This window comes from Drosophila albomicans, chromosome 3 (genome assembly GCF_009650485.2).
Source record: "Drosophila albomicans strain 15112-1751.03 chromosome 3, ASM965048v2, whole genome shotgun sequence".
Classification (NCBI taxonomy): Eukaryota; Metazoa; Arthropoda; class Insecta; order Diptera; family Drosophilidae; genus Drosophila; species Drosophila albomicans.
In genome coordinates this window covers 45,376,575-45,396,288 of record NC_047629.2, presented here as the reverse complement: position 1 = coordinate 45,396,288, position 19,714 = coordinate 45,376,575, and the positions used below count along the sequence as shown (strand labels likewise).

The 19,714-nt window shown below is 42.7% G+C and overlaps 4 protein-coding genes across 14 annotated transcripts in view; 3 read left to right on the top strand and 1 right to left on the bottom strand.

The window, feature by feature from the left end:
- Positions 1–273: 273 nt before the first annotated feature.
- Positions 274–3,964, bottom strand: LOC117572699 (uncharacterized protein F23B12.7). The gene is made up of 5 exons (XM_034255753.2): positions 3,400–3,964; positions 3,208–3,322; positions 1,570–3,141; positions 653–1,510; positions 274–593 (listed from the first exon to the last, which is right to left on the bottom strand). Exons 1-5 carry the CDS (start codon positions 3,868–3,870, stop codon positions 352–354), a joined length of 3,258 nt encoding a protein of 1,085 aa, XP_034111644.1. The 5' UTR covers positions 3,871–3,964; the 3' UTR covers positions 274–351.
- A 318-nt stretch (positions 3,965–4,282) lies between these two features.
- Positions 4,283–14,441, top strand: LOC117572700 (activated Cdc42 kinase Ack). 2 transcript variants are annotated; one of them, XM_034255754.2, is made up of 3 exons: positions 4,283–5,324; positions 9,555–10,712; positions 11,898–14,441. In XM_034255754.2, exons 2-3 carry the CDS (start codon positions 9,577–9,579, stop codon positions 13,996–13,998), a joined length of 3,237 nt encoding a protein of 1,078 aa, XP_034111645.1. In that variant the 5' UTR covers positions 4,283–5,324; positions 9,555–9,576; the 3' UTR covers positions 13,999–14,441. The 2 variants fall into 2 exon arrangements, with proteins under 2 accessions (XP_034111645.1, XP_034111646.1); XM_034255755.2 differs by lacking the exon at positions 4,283–5,324 and adding an exon at positions 9,334–9,479.
- On the top strand, positions 7,032–8,628 carry LOC117572701 (serine/threonine-protein phosphatase 4 catalytic subunit-like). The gene has a single exon (XM_034255757.2). It carries the CDS (start codon positions 7,110–7,112, stop codon positions 8,028–8,030), a length of 921 nt encoding a protein of 306 aa, XP_034111648.1. The 5' UTR covers positions 7,032–7,109; the 3' UTR covers positions 8,031–8,628.
- Positions 14,442–15,060: 619 nt separating the features above from the next.
- The window catches only part of LOC117567363 (formin-binding protein 1-like), a 39,182-nt gene continuing 34,528 nt past the window's right edge, over positions 15,061–19,714 (top strand). For all 10 annotated transcript variants that reach the window (XM_052003840.1, XM_034247305.2, XM_052003839.1 and 7 more), the window contains exons 1-2: positions 15,061–15,078; positions 15,891–16,007. In XM_052003840.1, coding sequence (XP_051859800.1) covers positions 15,076–15,078; positions 15,891–16,007 — 120 coding nt within the window. In that variant the 5' untranslated portion in view covers positions 15,061–15,075. The remainder of the gene's footprint in view (positions 15,079–15,890; positions 16,008–19,714) is intronic.

Genomic DNA, 19,714 nt, shown 5'->3' with positions numbered 1-19,714 from the left:
ATATGAAGGTGGCGTAGGAATATTATGGTTCAATGATCTTTTGTAAGAAAAAAGGTACAAAAAATCTGAATTGAAAAGAAACAATTTGTAGGATAGATTTTTGCATTACTTTTGATATCAATAACTTTAAAATCTGTTTGATTATTATGAATTTAACTTTCAACTTGTACAGTGCGCTCCATTTATTCGTATCCTAAATTTCCAATATTTCAAGACTGGAAAGAAATATAATATATAATACTTTATCAATATAGTTCTTTCCGCTTAGTCACAAGTCTTGCTCATTTTGTGTTTGTATAATTTTATTGCATTAAAACAATTCGTAATTTCTATAAGTTATCAACATTGCGCCTAATGTTTGCGCTTCTTTCCCTTCCCGCCGCCAGCTCCTCTGCCTCCTCCGCCTCCCTTGCCAAACTTTTTGCTGGTGTAATTTTTGCTGTTCGAGCGTCGCTTCTCCTCCCACTTGAGCTGCTTATCGGAGGATTTATCCTTGTTGAAGACGGCATTGCTGGTGCCTTGGCCCTTCGTTTTGGCCGTCTCCTCAAGGAGGTTAGAGAAATCATCAGCTGCCGCAAAGAGCGAACTCATATCTGCAAAAAGTCATGATTAATATAAAAGAAAAGAAATTAAGAATATCGCGCATACGCACCGTTGCTCTGCTTCAGTTTCTGCGCAAAACCGCGCTCATTGAGCACCGCATCCTTGCGAGATTTCTTCGACTTGGGCGGCGCATCGTCGTCCTCTTCATCAGGACTTTCGGGCGCCTCACTCGAGTCGCTGTTGCCGCCATCTAAATCAATGGATCCCGCATCATCATCATCATCATCGTCGTCGTCTTCACCGTCATCCAAAGGTTCCAGGTCAATGGATCCCGTCTCATCGTCAGACTGATCTTCGCCGCCAGACATTTCCGCCTCGTCTTCCTCATCATCATCTTCATCCATATCCCCAGCATCATCTGCCCAATCATCTTCAACGTCATCATCCATGTCATCCTCTGACTGCTTCTTTTTCTGCTTCTTCTTGGACTTGTCCGCTTGCAGTTCGCCGCCCAACTCCTGCAGATAGTTCAACTCATCGTCATCCTCTGCATCGTCGCCGTCTTGCTTTCCCTTCTTGCCAAAGAAATTGTCCAAGTAACTCTCAAACTCATCATCATTCACTTCGCCCTCCTTCAAGTCATCATCATCGGCCGCCTCGTCTGCCTCCTCCGTCTCCTCCAGCTTGGGCTGTTTCTTGCTCTGCTCCACAAGCTCTGCCTGCTTGCGCTTCTGCTCCAAATAGTTGAAGATGAACAACTCATCCTCGGTGCAGTTGAGCTTGGTCAGCGAACGCACAGGTTTGCCACGTGCTCCAAAGGATGTGTAGCGTTTGTGGACGGCACTGGCGGCGCCTTCAGCCACCGGTTGATGATCCAGCTTCTTGGGATTCTTAAATGCGAAGCGCTCCAGGAAATGGGGCAAGCCAAAGTCACGCAGCGGATCACCATAGTAATCAATGCGTTTCTCTGAAGAGGGAATGAAATTTTAGTTAAGTGGTGACTACAACGAAGTTCTCTTTTCTCACCTAGAAGTATCTGCTCGGCAAAGACCTGCACGGTGGGATGATAATGCTGTCGTAGCAGCAGCAGCTCATTTCGCAAAGCGTAGCCGGCTCCAGCAAAGGCGGGCACACGATGATACGGATCGTATTTGCAGGCATCGATGTTGCGTACCTTGGCCTCTGCTTGATTTGCCGCCAGACTGGCATGATGCCATGAACTGGGCTTCTTCTCCGCTGCCTCCTCCTTTTTCTCCTTCTGCTCGCCCTCCTCCTCCTCTTCCTTGACATCCTTGTACACCTCCTCGCCATCGCCATCGCTGCCAAACTTGTCCAGTTCCGCAGCAGCTGCCACGGGCAGCACTTGCTGTGCATCCTCCGCCTGCTGCTCATCGCCCAGTCCACCGTGCAACTCCTTGCGCATGCGCAACAGCTTGTGCAGCACAATCAAGCAACCGGCGGCCATGTGAGGTGGCGCATAGAGCGCAATCTGCAGTAGACGCTTCACAAACGCCTGCGCACGTGCCACATGCTGATCAATGTGCACCGCACGATGCACAATGTGCAGCAGCTGACTCGCTGTCTTGGTGCCAATGTTAATCAGATTCAGATCGAGCAACTTGATGTACAAAGCATTATAGAAACGATCCGATTTCTCTGTCTTTACAGTGATCAACTGCAGCAGCAATCCCAGCGTTTGCACTGAGACGCGTATATCAGCCAGATGCACGAGACGATAGATGGTATCCTGCATCTCCTTGGTCAGCAACTCGGTGCTACCCTTGGCAGGTTGGGCTTCGGTGATGGCTTTCTGCAGGCACCGCAAAATCGCTTGCATGGTGCGATTGTTGACGGCGCCCTTCTGCACCAGCACCTTGAACAGCGCAAAGCAAATGTTCACGAGCTTGGTGCAAACTTCGGGACGACCCGAGGGCGCAATGCTCGAGAGGAAGCACAGGGCAAAGTGCTGGGCACGCTCCGAGATGTTGTTACGGAAGAGCAGCTTCTCCGCCTCGGCCACAATGACGCCGCACATGTTGGGATGACGTTGCGCCACCTCGCTTAGATGATGAAGTGCTTTGGACGCAATCTTGGCAATGGGATCGCCCAGCTTATTGATCAGCATGGTGAGCAACATTTGCTCCTTCTCCGGCGCATAAGCGAGAAGTTTAGCCGAAGCCACAATGGAGGCGGTTTTGTTGTGCTCTTGACCAGTTTGTAGTCCCTGCATCAGATTCTTCAGGTACTCATGGTATTGATCCTTCAGTTCGTTCTCAAAGTACCAGTAAGCGTAGATGCGACGAATCTGATCCTTGTGCAAATCCTCTTTCTTCACCTTCTTCCAGTCGGCGCCACGTGTGTGGATCGAAAACAATTTGCGCTGTGGCGGCAACAACACTTGTTGCCACAGATCCGTTAACACGGAGATGACATCGTTGCTGCTCTTGTTGGAGATCTTGCAGAAGCCAATGAGCGTCGTCAGTGCCTCCAAATTGCCCAGCGGATTACTGGTGACAAGCAGAGCACCAGCATTAGCGCGATCCTTGGCTGTGCCCTTGTGCAGCGCTGTTTGCAACCAGCGGGCATCACTGGGATTACCTAGAGGATTGAAAAATCAAACTTAGAGTGAATGCGGTAAAGATTTTATGTTGCTGCTGGACTCACGTTTGTAATATGTGCTCTTCTCCGATTCGTAGGCATTCTTACAGATATTAAACAGCTCCAGCTGCTCGTTCTCCTTCATGTCTAGCAGCTCATCGCTACAAGGATAATCCGGGTGCTATAAAACGATTTAATATGTAAATTCATAAACGGTTTGTAATAAAACTCTAGCAGTAATCCTGTCTAGAAACTCACCACGTGATACCATTTCTTCTGCGCATCGTCTTCGTCTGTGTGCGCCTGATACTTGTTGCGCTTCTTGGTTTTCTCCCTTTCCTCCTCCTCTGCATCGCTGTCTGTAGCTTCCGCTGCTTCCTCTTGCTGCTGCTCCCCGCCATCGTCATCAAACTTGATGCGCTGCGGTTTCTTCACGTTGCCCGCAGCATCGAGCACCAATTTATCGTGCTTCCCACTTGGTACTGCTGCCTGTGGCACCTCTTGCACTTCATTGTCGGCATCGTCGAATTTAATCTTTTGTGCCTTCTTCACATGTCCATTTGTTTTCGCAGTTGCATTATCATTTCTTGGCCGCTTTGGAAATTCATTTTTTTTGTTGTGCTTCGCTTTGATGGGCTTTGTTTGTGCTTCACCATCATCGTTGAACACAATCTTTTTATTTTTCAATGGACCGTTGATTTGCACACCTGTAGCCACTGCTGCCGGCATGATTTTAGTTAATTGCAAACAGATTTAACATTAAAATATTGAAGTAACAAATTCAAAAGTCGCTGCACGTGTGTTCAGTTCGAATTAACATTCACCTCGAATCGGCGACACAGAATGTTCAACGCAATGTGGAGCAAAACATACTGAAATCGTGTTATCGTTGTGATGTCCATCACTAAATTTATTATTATGGTATTATTATAATAACGGTATATTTTGAATCTTAGATAAAATCAACTTTATAATTTCTCTATATGTATATACAGTCCAACTTTTTATAAATTTCGGGTTTTAAATTATATTTATAACTTTAATTTATGTTTTTATTACTACTCCACATTTAGAGCAGTATATTTTCGAACTAAAAATGGGATTTTCGGTAATTGAAGCAACGGTTACACAGTGCTGTCTTTATTCGTATTTGTGCAACAACAACAAACGCTAGCGGTAGTGCGACGCACGGTATTTTCGCCAAGGCAATTTAATTTTATTAAACGCTCGCTGGTGCTTCGTTTTATTCGTGAGCTTGCTGGTCAACAAACAAGCTTGAACGTGACTCGACTTTAAGCTTCATAATATAAAGAGCACCTTTGTGCAACTACAACAACAACAAGTGAAGCTTCGTTTCGTGCATTCGCCCCTCAATTTTTAGTTGCTTGTCTTTCGTGCGCGCATTTCCAAGAAAAACGTTAATTTTGTTGTTGTTTAATTTATGCGAAATTACACAAAATAGATGTGAGAAGGAATATGTAACAAAATAAAAACGCTCGCACGCACACACTCTCAACAGCAACAGCACAATTACAACGAAAAAGGGGCAAAGCCGTGGAAAATTTGTGCAAAAAACTGTGACGACAGCAGCAAATAGCAATTTCAACGTAGGGAAAGAGCATTATTGAGTGAGTGTGTGTTCGAGTGTGTCTGAGTGTGTGTGTGGGGGCTAAATTAATATTAAGCGGTTGCCTCCTGCACCTCGGCCATTATGACAGTGATGATGGCCAATTTCCATGAAGCAGCAGCAGCTCAGCAATGTTGGCAAATCATCCAAAGCCAGCTGCTCTTTCAGCGAGTGTAAACAAAGCAGCACACATACACGCGTACTCACGCACACAAACGAAAACGCAGCGAGACAGCGACGACGTCGTCGTCCTTCACCTTGCGTCGCTGCCACCGCAGTCGCCACCTTCAGCTGCTGTCCCACGAAGTGTGCACACATATTGAGTTTCATTTGCCATCTTCTTGCAACCTGTTCACAAAAAGACAGGAAGTTTCGCAAAGTGCAGCCAGCAGCAGCAGCAACAACAACAACAATACAACGACAACGGAAGCGTCAACGCTTCGCTGCTTCTGTGACTTCTGCAGCTGTTCCCAAAATCTACGTCTGCAGCTGTTCCCAAATCTACCAAAATATACTCGACGTCTGCAGTTGTTCTCAATAAAATACTAATACTCGGGTAAGTGTCCTCTGGGAATAGCCGCAACTGTGCGCATTTTGCTTAAGTCTATTGTTCTCACAAATGTCGCAAATTTTGCCATCAGGGTGGTTTTGATCAAACTCTGATTAGTTTCAAGTTGCGAAGCATTTATCTGCCCCTCTATCTCTCTCTTGCGCTTTGAGGTATATTGTGGTCCAGTATCCGCTTTGCCATACAAAATTGTTTCCGGCTGAGTAATTGCTCGCCAAGTGCTTTGTCCGTAAAGCATTTAACTTTATTAGTCGAAGCTTTCAGCAAAAGCTGCTCATTGTCATTAATATTGACTCAAGCTTTAAAAATACGCATCAGATCTCCTCTCTCTTTTACACACCTTGCACATGGCTTATCTCAGTAGAATTTTTAGCACGCGCCAAGAATCGTTGCACTGTGACGTCACACGAGTGTGCAGCTGCAGTTGCGCTCTCTGACATTCTTTAAGTCTCTCTCATTACACACACACACACACCGGCACAAAACATGCATAGCCGCCTCTGCGTGGCCCACTTGCATGCGAGCAGCGCAGTCGGCGGAGGCGATGTCACTGTGTTTCCAAGCTGACGTAATGTGGCTGATAATCATAAAGCAGCGACGCAACCGCAATTTTAATTCGTCGTTTAATTTGTTTTATGGCATACGGCACTTTCGCTAATGAAGTACCTCAATGATAAATACATACAATGTGTGTGTTGTGTCCACTTCTTGAGTTCAAGTTCACCGCGGCTTATCGCAACGTAAACACAAATAAAACGAAGGAGACGCAGACGGCGACAGCGACTGCGGCAGAGAAGTGTAGCAACAAGTTCGTTAACCAGTCGAACCCACCCAAAGTAAAACCTCCTTTGAAGATGTTCGAACTGAGTAAGCAGACAATGAATAGTTTTTTAGTTTTTAGTTGGAAACCAAGCAAAACTGAAAAAAAAAGAAAAAATGGTAACACAAACGACGTGACCGGCATGCAAATACCATTTCTCAAATTGTTGCGAGCGGAGCGTGAGCGTGGGAAGCCCCCTCCAGCAACAGTAAACAGCCAAAAGACAAACACAGACAAATATGGCGAGCATTCCGAACTGCGAAATCTCTGAAAACAAATCATTGATACTATCACTATAGCGCAATAGTGAAATATTATGACATACAAATTAGAAAAAGACTCTAATTTGAATTTTTATAATTCAACTGTTTTTAAAGCGATATGTTCGAAATTAGCTAGTTTTTAAGTTTATATTTTAGTTGTAAATCGACATTCTTCAAAGCGTTAACATTTATCGATAAATATTGATAGTACTTTACTCTGCAATTGTACAAAGCATTGTATTCAACATTTTTTAATGCAATATATTCAGGAATTTGTATTTTTATTATTACTCTGAATCATACCTGAACATTTGTTCACAATTCTTTAATTGAAATTATCAAGGTATTGATCATTTGCAATTTGTTTATTTTTCCCGTATTTTAAAAATAAATCTTTCTCTGAATTTTGTAAACAAATAAGCACTTTTAATGAAAAATGAAAGCTCAAGTGTGTTTAGTGTATATAGAGATTGACAAAAATGAACTCAATAAGAGTAGTTATTTTAAACAATTCGATACTATTAAATCCATTCAAAGCGCACTCGTTACTATCGTGATAGCTGAAAGTTGTGATGGTTGATCAAACGAAACTATCGATCAAAGCTATCATCTCTAGCAAAAAGCGAGGTTAAAACGTAGTAGTCCTGCGTCTCTTGTGAAATAGAATCTGAGTAATTGTAGAGTTTTACGATGTCAGACTACGGCGGATTAGATCTTCTCATTGAGCAACTGCAACGTTGTGAAATCATTCCCGAGTATGAAGTGCGCTTCCTGTGCGGCAAGGCACGTTCGCTGCTCATTGAGGAAGCGAACATGCAACGCATCGATCCTCCGGTGACTGTTTGCGGCGACATTCACGGCCAGTTTTATGACCTTATGGAGCTGTTTAAGATTGGCGGCCAAGTGCCCGACAAGAACTATCTCTTTCTGGGCGACTTGGTGGATCGTGGCTTCTACAGCGTGGAAACCTTTCTGCTGCTGCTCGCTCTCAAGGTGCGTTATCCGGATCGCATTTGGTTGATACGCGGCAATCACGAGTCGCGTCAAGTGACTCGGACCTATGGGTTCTACGATGAGTGTTTCTCGAAATATGGGAATGGCAATGTCTGGAGATATTGCATGGACATTGCCGACTACTTCAGTCTATCGGCCATTATCGATAACGAGGTATTTTGTGTGCACGGCGGTCTATCGCCCTCAATCAAACGTTTGGACGAAATCAGAACAATTGATCGCAAACAGGAGGTGCCCCATTTTGGTCCCATGTGTGATCTGCTCTGGAGTGATCCCGAGGATCAATTTGGCTGGAAGGTTTCGCCTCGTGGTGCTGGCTTTCTCTTTGGCAGTGATGTTGTCGACAAGTTCAATTACACCAACAACATTAACATCATCTGTCGTGCTCATCAACTGGTCATGGAGGGCTACAAGTTTCATTTTAATCGACAACTGTTGACAGTTTGGTCGGCACCTAACTATTGTTATCGCTGTGGCAATGTGGCAGCTATTCTCGTTCTCAACGAGAACTTGCAACGTGATTTTGTCATCTTTGATTCGCCCGAAATGAAAGAATTTACATTAAGCAAAAAACCGCCGCCCAAATATTTTCTATAATGAGGAAAAATTACACCTTAAGAAGGAATTTAAATGACAGTCTCTTAACTTAATCTTAAGTCTTCAATAACACAACTGTGTAACGAAATTCACTTCAGATTATGCATTAGGAAATAATCAGGGAATTCCGATAGAATTTTTCCCCCACTTGCTTTAACAAATTTCTATTACATATCTGTCTTCAACTGCCTCTTATCGTTATGTAGTCAGAATACTTGTTATATAGCAGTTCTATTATTGTATTACTAATTATTATAAATGTGAGGTTGACAAATATATATGCTGATGTCATACGCGATAAAGCAATGTTCACCAACAACTAAACTATAATATTATACTTAATAACTGACAATATGAAATAAACTGCTGAAAGTCAATGAAAGATAATATGTATTAAGTAAATTTAGTACTTAAGAAAGCTAATCTGAATATGGCGATCTATTATTAAGTTTAACAATTAATGAAATATTAATATAATAATGTAGTTGTAAGAAACTGCTGAATGTCAATAAAATATGTTTTAAGTAAATTTAGTACTTAAGAAAGCTTAGCTGAATATGACGATTTACTGTGAAGTTTAACAATTAATAAAATATGAATTATTGAATAACGTTTTAATGATGCTGGAAAGTGGAAATTTTAAAACATCATGAACGCTTTTCAGTCGCTGTAATTATGGCTTTAATAGCTGGCTACAAAGTAAACTCGCTTTTATGCAGCCGTTGAACACTTTTGTCTGAAACGGTTATCGATGCACAGTTAATCGGTAATTGTTTATGCATTTTAACAATAGTAAATAGTATGACTCAAGTCTAACGATCAAGAATCTTTCTGTGCTCTCTTGTTTTCTTCTGTAAACTGAAGTTATGAAAACATTCTTTGCTAAACTGGGAAATTGGAGTTGTTGCAGAAGTAATTCTAATGTGATTTGCTTAATTATCGATAGTAATGTGGACATTAATCGTATTGTAATTTCTTGGGCTATCATTCACTAACAACTATATAAAGATCACATATGTCTTGTTGATTAAAGACGATCTTGTGTTTGGTGTATTGTTGTGTATTGTAATGATGCAAAACGTACTGAAAACATACTATCGATAGTAATAAGAAAATATATCGATAACATTGTCAACACTTAGTGTTACCTATGGAAATAACTTACATATTTATGATAGCTCTCGAGTGTTTTAATGCATTTCAAATGATCGATTTAAGATTTCTTAAGATATTTAATTTTAATTTTAAGATAACATAAGATCTTGTTTCTTTTCCTATGATCCTCTTCGTATCGATAGTAAATGTTGTTATGATAAAAAATGTAAACTTCAGCTAGCTTTTTTAGTTCGACACAAATATACATGACAATCAATTATATTTAGTTACACACGTTATCAATTAAATATAGTTTAATCTTATCGATAGGGCTTCACATTCATAACTCCAAAGGTGACAACGATCAATGACTAACACAATTTGCAATTCCACAACCAAATGAATAAACTCTTTTGCTTTCGCTTGCAGTTGGTAAACGCAGAGACGAGAGATGGGGTCACCAGCTGGCGGGGATGGAGGTCAGAGCGAGACCGCCTGGCTGGAGGATTTGCTGCGTGAGGTGCAGCTGGAGCAGTTCCTCGAGCGCATACGCGACGATCTCCAAGTGACGCGACTTGCGCACTTTGACTACGTGCTGCCCGATGACCTCGAGCGCTGTGGCCTGGGCAAGCCAGCGATACGTCGCCTCATGGAGGCGGTGCGCAAGAAGAAGGCGCATCAATGGCGCAAGAATATACTCTCCAAGCTAATTGGTGGCGGCAAGCAGCCCTCATCGAAGAAGCAATCCCAGCAGCAACAGCAGCAGCAACAAACACAGCCGGGAGCACTCACTTGCCTCATCCACGAGAAGGACATCACGCTGGGTCTCAAGCTGGGTGATGGCTCCTTTGGCGTGGTGCGTCGCGGCGAATGGAGCGCCTCGCCGGCGGGCAAAGTGTTGCCCGTGGCTGTTAAGGTGCTCAAGTCGGATAATCTCACGCAGCCTGGGATCATTGATGACTTCTTTCGCGAGGTTCAGGCCATGCACGCTCTGGATCATTCGAATCTGGTGCGTCTCTATGGCGTTGTGTTGTCGCAGCCCATGATGATGATCACCGAGCTGGCGGAGCGTGGCTCCTTGTTGGATACACTCCGCAAACAGTGTCGCCACACCTCGCTCACCCACATCTGGAACTGGTCCGTGCAGATTGTCACCGGCATGGCGTACCTCGAACAGAAGCGTTTCCTTCATCGGGATCTTGCGTGTCGTAATGTTCTGCTGACGGCGGCCAATAAGATTAAGATTGGTGACTTTGGTCTGATGCGTGCGCTGCCTCAGGAGGATGATTGCTATGTCATGTCCGAGCACAAGAAAGTTCCATTCCCTTGGTGTGCACCCGAATCGCTGCGTTTTCGTCAATTCTCACACGCCTCCGACACTTGGATGTTTGGCGTCACGCTCTGGGAGATGTTTAGCTTCGGCGAGGATCCCTGGGTGGGTTTAAATGGATCGCAGATCTTGCGCAAGATTGATCGCGAGGGTGAGCGTCTGCATCAACCGGATGCCTGTCCACCGGATGTCTACGCCATGATGCTGCAGTGCTGGGACAAAACGCCCGCCGAGCGACCCACTATGGCAGCTCTCAAGTGAGTTACAATCCGTTATTATTATGTCTGTCTTTCTGTCCGTCCATCTGTTCCAACAGCTTAATCTCTGCAACTAGAAAGGCTAGATCTATCAAATTTGGTAATAATATTCTTGTATGGGATACATAGCTTTGTCTTGTTTGTAGATTGTGCCACGCCCACTTCCCCACATTTTAGCATAAAACTAAAGAATAGTAATAAAATATATCCCGAAAGTTGAGTTAGAATTCGAACGACACAACTCATTAAAATAATAGAAAATACATTTAAAATGGGGAGTTTCCCTCATGGGTGTAGCGTAAATTACTACTTTACATCAACTTAAAACAATAGAATTTATTTTTTTTTGTAAATATTGTCAACTTAATAAGTAATTGCAATGTTACAATCTCCAATTATTTTTGTAACAAACATTAAACTTCAATTCAATATTTCCTTAAATAGAGCTACAGAACTGTGGTTTAAAACTACAGTGGCATTTTAAGTTTCTAACTTTAATTGCAATCTATGACTAAAGCATTTTTATTAGTGAAACATACTTAAATGAAAGTATTGGAAATTCAACTTAAATTTAGGAATGTATTAAGCGATTTTTTTATGATACATTGTAACCAAAAGGTGGGTTTTGCATCCAAGGAAAGTTTGCTCACTCGAATGCTGACTCATTACTTATTTATTTAAAATGTGATTTTGTCACGCTAAATTGTTCTGTTATCTTAGTTATCTCAGTGAAGCATACTCAATTATTATAATTTTGTGGGGGCAGGAAATGTGTGTTAACAGGCAGAATGATGCATCTCCGACCCCATAAAGTATATATATTCTTGATTAGCATCAACAGTCGAGATGATATAGCCATGTCCGTCCGTCTGTCTATCCGTCCTAGAAACTATAAGAGATGCAGGTAAAGTTTGTTTCAAATTTTTGCCACGTCCATTTCTACCTCTGAAAATCGAGCTAGAGTTCCGATTATCGGTAAATACGATAATAACTATATAGTATTATATATAGTATTAATGATTTGGTTACGATAAAAATAGTCCAAGTTATTAAAGAAATACTTTTTTATAATACATTTTTATTATTTTGAATGCTTAGCGAGTATCTCACAGTCGAGCACACACGTCTGTAGCTTTCTCACTTATTTGTTTACTGCAATTTCTAATGCTTCTCTCATCTTTACAGGGAATACCTGGCGAGCATGTCGCCTCCCGTGCTGCGTGCTTCACGTAGCTATCACGATGCCAAGGGACTCCAGATCGAGGCGGGGGATACGATTGCCATCATCGATGGCCGCTCCGAGCTGAAGCTGATCAAGGGACAGAATCAACGCACCTACGACATTGGCGTCTTTCCCCGGGGTCTCCTCGAGCAGCGTCGTCTCAACGATGTGCCACTGCGCAGCAACGGGGCGCAGTTTGGCTTCTGCTGGGGCGGAGCAGGAGGCGCCACAGCGGCGATGGCCAATGGCGATGAGAGGCAGCGGAAATGCGTGAGCTTGTCGGCGTCGAAGACGACGGCGGCGCATGCCAAGGAATCGAAGAACAATTCGAGCAAACAGTTTGCCTACAACAAGCTGGTGAACGAGGCCGCTGGACTGCAGCGTCGCAATGCGGTGAAGCAGCGCGTGACATCGGGATCAACTGGTCCACAGCGTCCGCCGCCACCGCAACAACAGCAGCAGGAGGGCATACTCATAGACATCTCACCCGAGCTGCGTCCCATGGCGATGGCAACAACAGCTGGCGACAGTTCGTCGCTGCAGTTGGACAGTTCCTTCTGTCTGCTCGATGCACCCATCGATGTGCCCACGGATGTGGGAGCTGGCGGAGTGACTTATGCATCCTCGGGTCCGAATACGCCAACCTATTTCAATGAGCAGCCGCAGTTTGACTTTGTGCGTCAGGAGGAGGCGTCACCCGCTCGTCTGCAGCCGCCGCCGTATCAAATGCCGCCCACCTACTCCAACACGATGGAGTTTGCCCAGAAGCGGGAGCCTAATCGAGATCCCTTCGACACCAGTCACATGGAATCGCCATCGAATGCGCTGATGCTCTATTCGAATACGTTGGCAGCGGGTAACGAAGCAGCTGCTGCTGCTCCGCCTGCTCCTGCTCCGCTCTACAGCAGTCCGTCGGTGCGCAAAAGTCTCTTTGGCAACGCCAACAAGGAGAATATTCCCGCTTTGGAGTCCGCTGCCATGCAGTTTAATCTGAGCAATCTCTCGCTGGAGGCGACGCAGCCAACTATGGAACAGCATTCGCAATCACAGCCACAGTCGGACAGCATGCTGCTGGACAAATCGTTCATAGCCGAGCTGGAGAAGGACATGTACAGCGGCAGCAGCAGCAGCAAGGCGCAGCAGGATTATCAACGCAATACGTCCGGCATGTATGCCAACAAGGAGATTGTCTATAAGCAGAATCTGACGCCACTCAAGAACGCCGATGGCCAGTCGAATCACTCGAGTCCGCTCTCGAATGCCAGCGAAGTGTCGCCCACGCCCAAGCAGAACAATGTGGAGCAATCTGGCGTGGCGTCCACACAATCGCTGGTGAATCGCATTTGGTATGAACGTGTGGCAGCGCCTTCCGAGTACTATGCCCAACCGCCGCAGGAGACGGCGACACAACTGGCTGCCAGCGAGCAGATCTATCAAAATCATCAGCAGCAAGCGTTGCCAGCGGCGGAGACACATCACTCCTTTGTGGCCATCTCGAATCGTGTGGTCGCATCACCGCCCAGCAACAACAGTGTCTACGCCTCTGCTGCCTCGATCTATGGCAGCGTGGAACGCTATGATGCGGTTGCCGCCACCACAGCGGGTTCCACCTACTATGGCCAGGTGCCCAATGGCAATGGCGCCATCTACGACGAAGTCACGCTCGACGATTACTTGCGGCCACATCGTCCAGCTCCGTTGGCACCGCCGCCGCTTTCGGCACAGCAGATCCAGCGGCGGCTGGACAAGATGCGTCAGCAGCAACAACAGCAGCTGGAGGGCGCCCATCAGCTGTATGCTCCGGTGCCTGCGGATGCGCAGCGGGAGCAGGAGAAGCTGCAGCAACTGTTGCAGGAACTGGGCAGCTCTGCCGTCGAGCAGGATGTGCGTAATGCTTTGCGTGCCGCGAGTGGCGATGTGCAGCTGGCCTTGAGGCACTATAAAATAGATCAGTTGAGTCGTCTTGGCGTCGCTGGACGAGCACAATGCGAACAGGCGCTGCAGCAATGTGGTTGGAGTCTTGATGTCGCCGCTGAGCTGCTGCTGCAGTCGACCGTGGGCTAGGTTTTAAGTTTTGCATGCCAGGAGTATTGTATTGACCTTTTAGTCTTGTAATTTTATTTCACTTAAGTCGCGATATATCTCGAATTATTTTCGCAAAATACTCGGCAAACATTTGCTTGAATTTCAGTAAACAATTAACGACTGTATACACACAAACACACACACACAAGAAACACTCACATATATAACATATATATATAGATGTATATCTTTTATATATGTTTCCTTGTTTTAGTTTAAGAGCAACGATTTGAAATTAATTTTTGTAATTGTTATTGCATTGCATACTGGAAACTAGTTGGAATGCAAGTGAAATGATTTGCACGCTATTTTACACAAAACAAGAAAGTCTCGACGGCTACGGCTGCTCTAAAATGCCTGCGAAAGGGCTACATTTTAGTTAGTTATTAAATCAATAAATTATATGGTAATTGTTACAAAAATTCGCATTGAGCTTTTTATTTGAAATGGAACAGTTCGATGTATTTTGCACACATTTATCGGTGAGTCTCGCGCTGCAGCCCTAACGATTTTTATCGTTACTAATCGTTGTTTGGTATTTTAACCAACACTATCGGGCTTTTTTCACAATCGCAGTGCGGTCACACTGGACTGCTTTGCTGCAGTTTGAAACGAATCGCCGAAGGTAAAACGACGCATGGTCCGCGTTGAATTTGTTTTCGCACGAACAAAAAAACAACAATTAATTGTGGTCGTGTGTGTGTGTATGAGTGCAAATGTCGCCTAAATTATGACGCATACTAAGTGCAAGCCGCATATCATTGCGATACATATAAAATTGTGCAACACTTGAACAACGGCTTACTAATAATACTACTTAATATTGAGAATTGCCAAATGCTGCATTTCCAATTTCCATTTCGATGCGCGAAAAGAAACGAAAAAAAAACAGCAACGAAGTGTAGAAGAAGCAGAGTGCGTGCACTCGGCCTACGTTCGTTGTTGTGTGCGTGCGTGCGAGTGTGTCTGCTTGACTGTGTGTGCGTGTGTGTGTGCGAAATTATGTAAAAACAACAATAGGCCCATTTGCCTATTGTATTTGCTCTCTGGCGTCGCATGGTTGTAGTGCTGTTGTTGGCTCGTTTGTTTGCCAGCCAACGAGCATTTAAATGGCAAAAGCAAAAATTAAAACTAATAGCAAATTCAATTAAAGACGGGCGCGCGTGTTTGTGTGTGTCTTTATTATTTTAATGTATCGATAGTCATCATAAAGATAAATGATTGCTTATAAAAAAAAAAAAAAAAAAAATTCCAATTGTCTTTGCTTCGCGCTCTCTTCCAATTACGAAATGCAGCCTCGCTCTCTATCTCTCTCTCCCGCTCTCGCAAACACTGGAGTCGCGCTCTCTCAATATAGCCATCTCGTTCGCGCGAATGCAACGTATGCCAGTGCACACAAATTTTCTTGACGTCAGCAGCGACGCGACAGCGAAATGAGTTGGAAGTTGGCCGGTTTTATTTATTAATGTTGTTGTTGCGTGCGATTGCGAGTATCCCTGTCATACCCCTCCCCCTGTTCCCATTCCATTACCCCATCACACGCATTTTTGTCGGTCTACCTGCCATTCCGCTGCCGCTGTCGACGTCGACGCTGGCGTCGCTGCGCCTGGACACGTCTGCATTTTACCTGCGTTTATTTGATGTAAACTCATCTATTGGAATTGTGCTCTCTTTATTTTTGTTGTTTATACACACACACATAGACAATTAAGCAAAAGGGAAACGACAACGCAAATGAAACAAAAACGTACAAAAAATTCTCAGTTTTAATTCTTGTTCTTATGTTTTGCTTCATGTTCCGCTTCTCTTGCGTTAATGAACAACAATCAAACAACCAAACAAACCAAACGAAACAACAACAACGATAACAGTGGCAAACGGATCAAGAAGAGCCAGCGCAGCAGCAGAAACTGGCAGAGTCAGAAAACGCAGCAGCAGCAGCAGCGCAAAACTCCAACAACAAAATGAGTTGGGGTACGGATCTATGGGTAAGTGTTTTTGTTTTTGCATTTGCTTTTGCATTCTGTATTTGTTGACTTTGCTTTTGCGTTTGTTTTTTTTGTTTTGCTTTTGCTACTGTTGGTATGAAACCGCCGCTGTTCTTCTTGTTGTCTTTGCTGCTTAAAGTGCAAGCGAGTTAAAACGTTTTCTTCTTATTGTACTACAACTTCTCTCGCTGTTTCGCTCTCTCTCGTCTGTGTCTCCATTTGACCAACACAGAACATCAAAAACGAAAAGAAAAAAAAATACCAAAAACTGGTTTTGCGTGTTTTATGTAAATTGCCTCAAGCGCGTTGAATTCCTTTTGTTGTTGTCGTTCTCGTTGTGGCTTTGCGCGACTTGTTGTTGTATTCTACATTTTTGGAGCGTTTCAGCGGCAAGCGGCAAACTTTATGTATATTTTAAACTGCTTTTTCATAGCCTCCTGTCGCAGCTGTTTTCAGTTGCTGCCGGCGACACGCCCGAAATTGGCGTTTTACCTGATCCCTGCTTTCGCTCTCACCCTCTCTCGCTCCCTCTTCAACCCACGCGCCATGCTTGCAATTTTGCTGTTTCAGCTGTTTGACAAAGCTGGTAAGGGGGCGGGGATGTGGAGTGGGGAGTGTAGTGTCGTTTTTGCGGATTTTAGTACTTAGTATTTTTTTGCGTTTGCGTTCAATGTGATTTTTATTCGTTTTTCAATTTCAATTCGATTTCGGGGGTAGTTTTGTCAGCACACCCTCAAACTCACTCTCTCTATGAGCTTGTCTGTGTGTGCCTCTGTGCGTGGCTCTGGCTGTGTGTGTGTAGGTGTGACTGTCTGTGTCTGCGGCATTTGCAAACTTGCTTCCGCAGCAGCTTCTGCTCTCAGGATAAAATTGCATGTCTAGACAGAGCCAACCATCTATTAGCCTGGCATTTAGCCTTTTTTTTTATCCTCAGTTCGCTGTTGCCGGATTTTGATAGTTGTATGCAGAGCTTTAAGCTTGCAAATGTGACCAAATTTGTTTGACTTGCGGATTTACAAAAAGAACTATTCAAATATGATATATAGTGTACTTAGAATGAGACTGCAACGTGATGGATTAGTTTAATAAAGTTGAGGAGCGTGTTGAGAAAAATACAACGAAAGTTGGTGGATATGATGATGAAATGTATCAGACTGATTAGCAATAAATTGGCTTTTCAGAATTTGTATTCTCTAGTAGTTCTGTTTTCTCCTATTATTTTCAAATTATTGGTATTTTATTGCTAGTGCTAGCCCCAACTTGCATTTACATATATATTTGTGATCGTTTGTAATAGTTTTCTAAGTAAACATGTGTTAAAATATAAAGAACTTATAATGATTGCATCATTAAATATTATTATAAAATCTTATTTAAATTTCTCGTAAAAATTTCTGTAAATAAAACCAAAGAAAACGAAAAGAATAGTTGTGGTTTTTGTGAAATGTATTGTTTGTTCTCATTATATAATTTCGAACGATCTATCGCTATTCTCTGACTCTAGAAATTTCCATTTCACATAAAAAGGCAGTCAATTCTTTCGCTCTTACTCTTACTCTGTACAATGAAATTTCTTTCGTTCTTTCTTTAAATATTTAGAATGTTTAATGCCTTCGACTTGCTCACGAAATTTACAAAATCTTTCTTTTGTCTTCTGCCATGGTCAATGGGTATCTATTGTTCACGTTCAGGGTAGAATCGGTAGCCCACAATATGCGATGATTGTTTATTTTTGCAAAAAAAAAAAGCGCTAAACATTTGCATAAATACGAATTTGCACGCGAATCAATGTGTTTGTTGTTGTTGTTGCTGCTGATGTTTTTGGCTTAGGGAGTAGAAACGGAAAATAGTCGTAGCAAACGGAGCAAAGAAAGTGCAAAGCGAAATTGTAAATTCGGTTAATGGAAATTAACACGTAACGCTAAAGAAAAAGCATTATATATAGTCGTTTTTATGTTGTTTCGTTTATTATTTATAATGCAAATTCCGAGCTTAAAGCCGATTCGAAGTGGGCTAATAAGCGGGTCAATTGCGAGGCCTGCATAAAAAATTGAAATAGAAATAAAAATAATAAAAAACCCAACCGCGGCGTGTTTCTGTTGGCCAAGTGGAGCCAAAGCCAAAGCCAATGTTAAAGCCAAAGCAATTTCCAAGTGGCGTCAGTCAACTAAAAAATAACAACAAAACTTTCTTTGCATTTTTTTCTGTTTTGTTGGTCGCTGTTGTTGTTGCTCCAGCTGCTTTATGAACGAAATTTTCACTTTAATTAAATTTAAAGCATGCGCCAAAGGCGAAGTTTAAGTCCATTAAACAAAAACTTGGCTCGTTGCATATGCAAAAAGCTGAAAAATAAAAAATTGAAAATCAAACAAAATGATATAAAAATAGTAATAAAACTGTTTTTACTATGTCTATTTATTTTTCTTGTTGTTGTTGGGGTGAATTTCTTTTCCTCGCCTATGCACTGTTCCGCCCGATATCTCCCTGCTATTCTCTTCTCTCATTCTCTGCTAAAAATAGTCGCCTGTCATTTCAGATCTCGTAATACAATTGCGTGAGTGTGCGTGTGTTATTGGGTTGGAGTGGGAGAGGGAGGGGGAGGCAACGTGTTGTGTGTATTTTATGTGGTCTAGTTGGGTATTTTGATTGGGAAGCACTGGCTGCATAAATTACCGATTAGTGACAGAGGAATTCCATATCGATAAACACGCGTCGACTATGTTAATCGAGTTAAGATTCCTGTCAGCTTCAATAGCTTCAATTGCGCCGCTGAGATATGTGCTACTGCAATATGGTCACACTTTTGTTGACATGTAATAATGTACAATTTTATAATGAAGTCATTGATTTAAAATATACAAAAGTATTTGTAGAACTGAATTTTTAATTTGTTTTATAATTTTAGTGTTATAATTTACAAATGATTTTACACAGATATTTCTTGATTTATTTGGTCACACTCTTTCTAAATAAATTTGTTATTTTTGTACTTTACATACATAGTTGGTTTACACATATATTTCAAGATTTATTTGGTCACACTCTTTATATATATTTGTAATTTTTGTAATTTTACAAATGTAGTTGGTTTATAATTTTAAAATAATTTTTAGATTGAGTTGCCAATTTATTTAAATATTTCTTACTCCTTCAATTATCTGGTCACACTATTTTTAGCTTTTTTTTTATTTACTCTCCCTAAATCAATTTTGTAATTAATGAGCTTAAGTGATTGGCGGGTTTTAGCTGTAAGTGCCCGAATTTAATGCGGAACTCGAGTTGTTTACTCGCCTGATCAGCTGTTTCCGCATGCACATCAATTACAGCTGTTTATTATCTGTGAGCAAATAATATGATAACACTCCATGTGATAACTGGTATTATTATTGCAATCTATTCTAAATGTGAGTGGCTCTCTTTCCACTTTCGCGCAATTTGTCTACATTAATCAATCTTTGAAATGGTTTCTGATTTGTATCTTTGTATCTTGTTAGGCTTGATCAGCTGTCTGCGCTTGTTATTGTACAACACAATCGGGCACTTGTCTTCGTTCGTCTCTTTTTCTCACTTGCTGTGCGCTTTTTCGAGGTCTCTGACGTTTCTTTAGCTCCTTCACACTCTCCAATCATCCACTCAACGACGCTCTGATGTTCAATGCCATCATCGTCGTGGTCATGGAGTGCAGCTGTTTAATGTTTTTTAGAGCA

What these genes read in the sequence shown, in the direction of transcription:
- LOC117572699 (XM_034255753.2), bottom strand. Translation starts at nt 3,870, where the DNA reads ATGCCGGCAGCAGTGGCTACAGGTGTGCAAATCAACGGTCCATTGAAA. An exon ending in GAAGAGCACATATTACAAAC is followed by an intron (nt 3,142 to 3,207) that starts GTGAGTCCAGCA and finishes TCAATCCTCTAG; the next exon opens with GTAATCCCAGTGATGCCCGC. An exon ending in GAAACTGAAGCAGAGCAACG is followed by an intron (nt 594 to 652) that starts GTGCGTATGCGC and finishes GACTTTTTGCAG; the next exon opens with ATATGAGTTCGCTCTTTGCG.
- LOC117572700 (XM_034255754.2), top strand. Translation starts at nt 9,577, where the DNA reads ATGGGGTCACCAGCTGGCGGGGATGGAGGTCAGAGCGAGACCGCCTGG. An exon ending in CCCACTATGGCAGCTCTCAA is followed by an intron (nt 10,713 to 11,897) that starts GTGAGTTACAAT and finishes TCATCTTTACAG; the next exon opens with GGAATACCTGGCGAGCATGT.
- LOC117572701 (XM_034255757.2), top strand. Translation starts at nt 7,110, where the DNA reads ATGTCAGACTACGGCGGATTAGATCTTCTCATTGAGCAACTGCAACGT.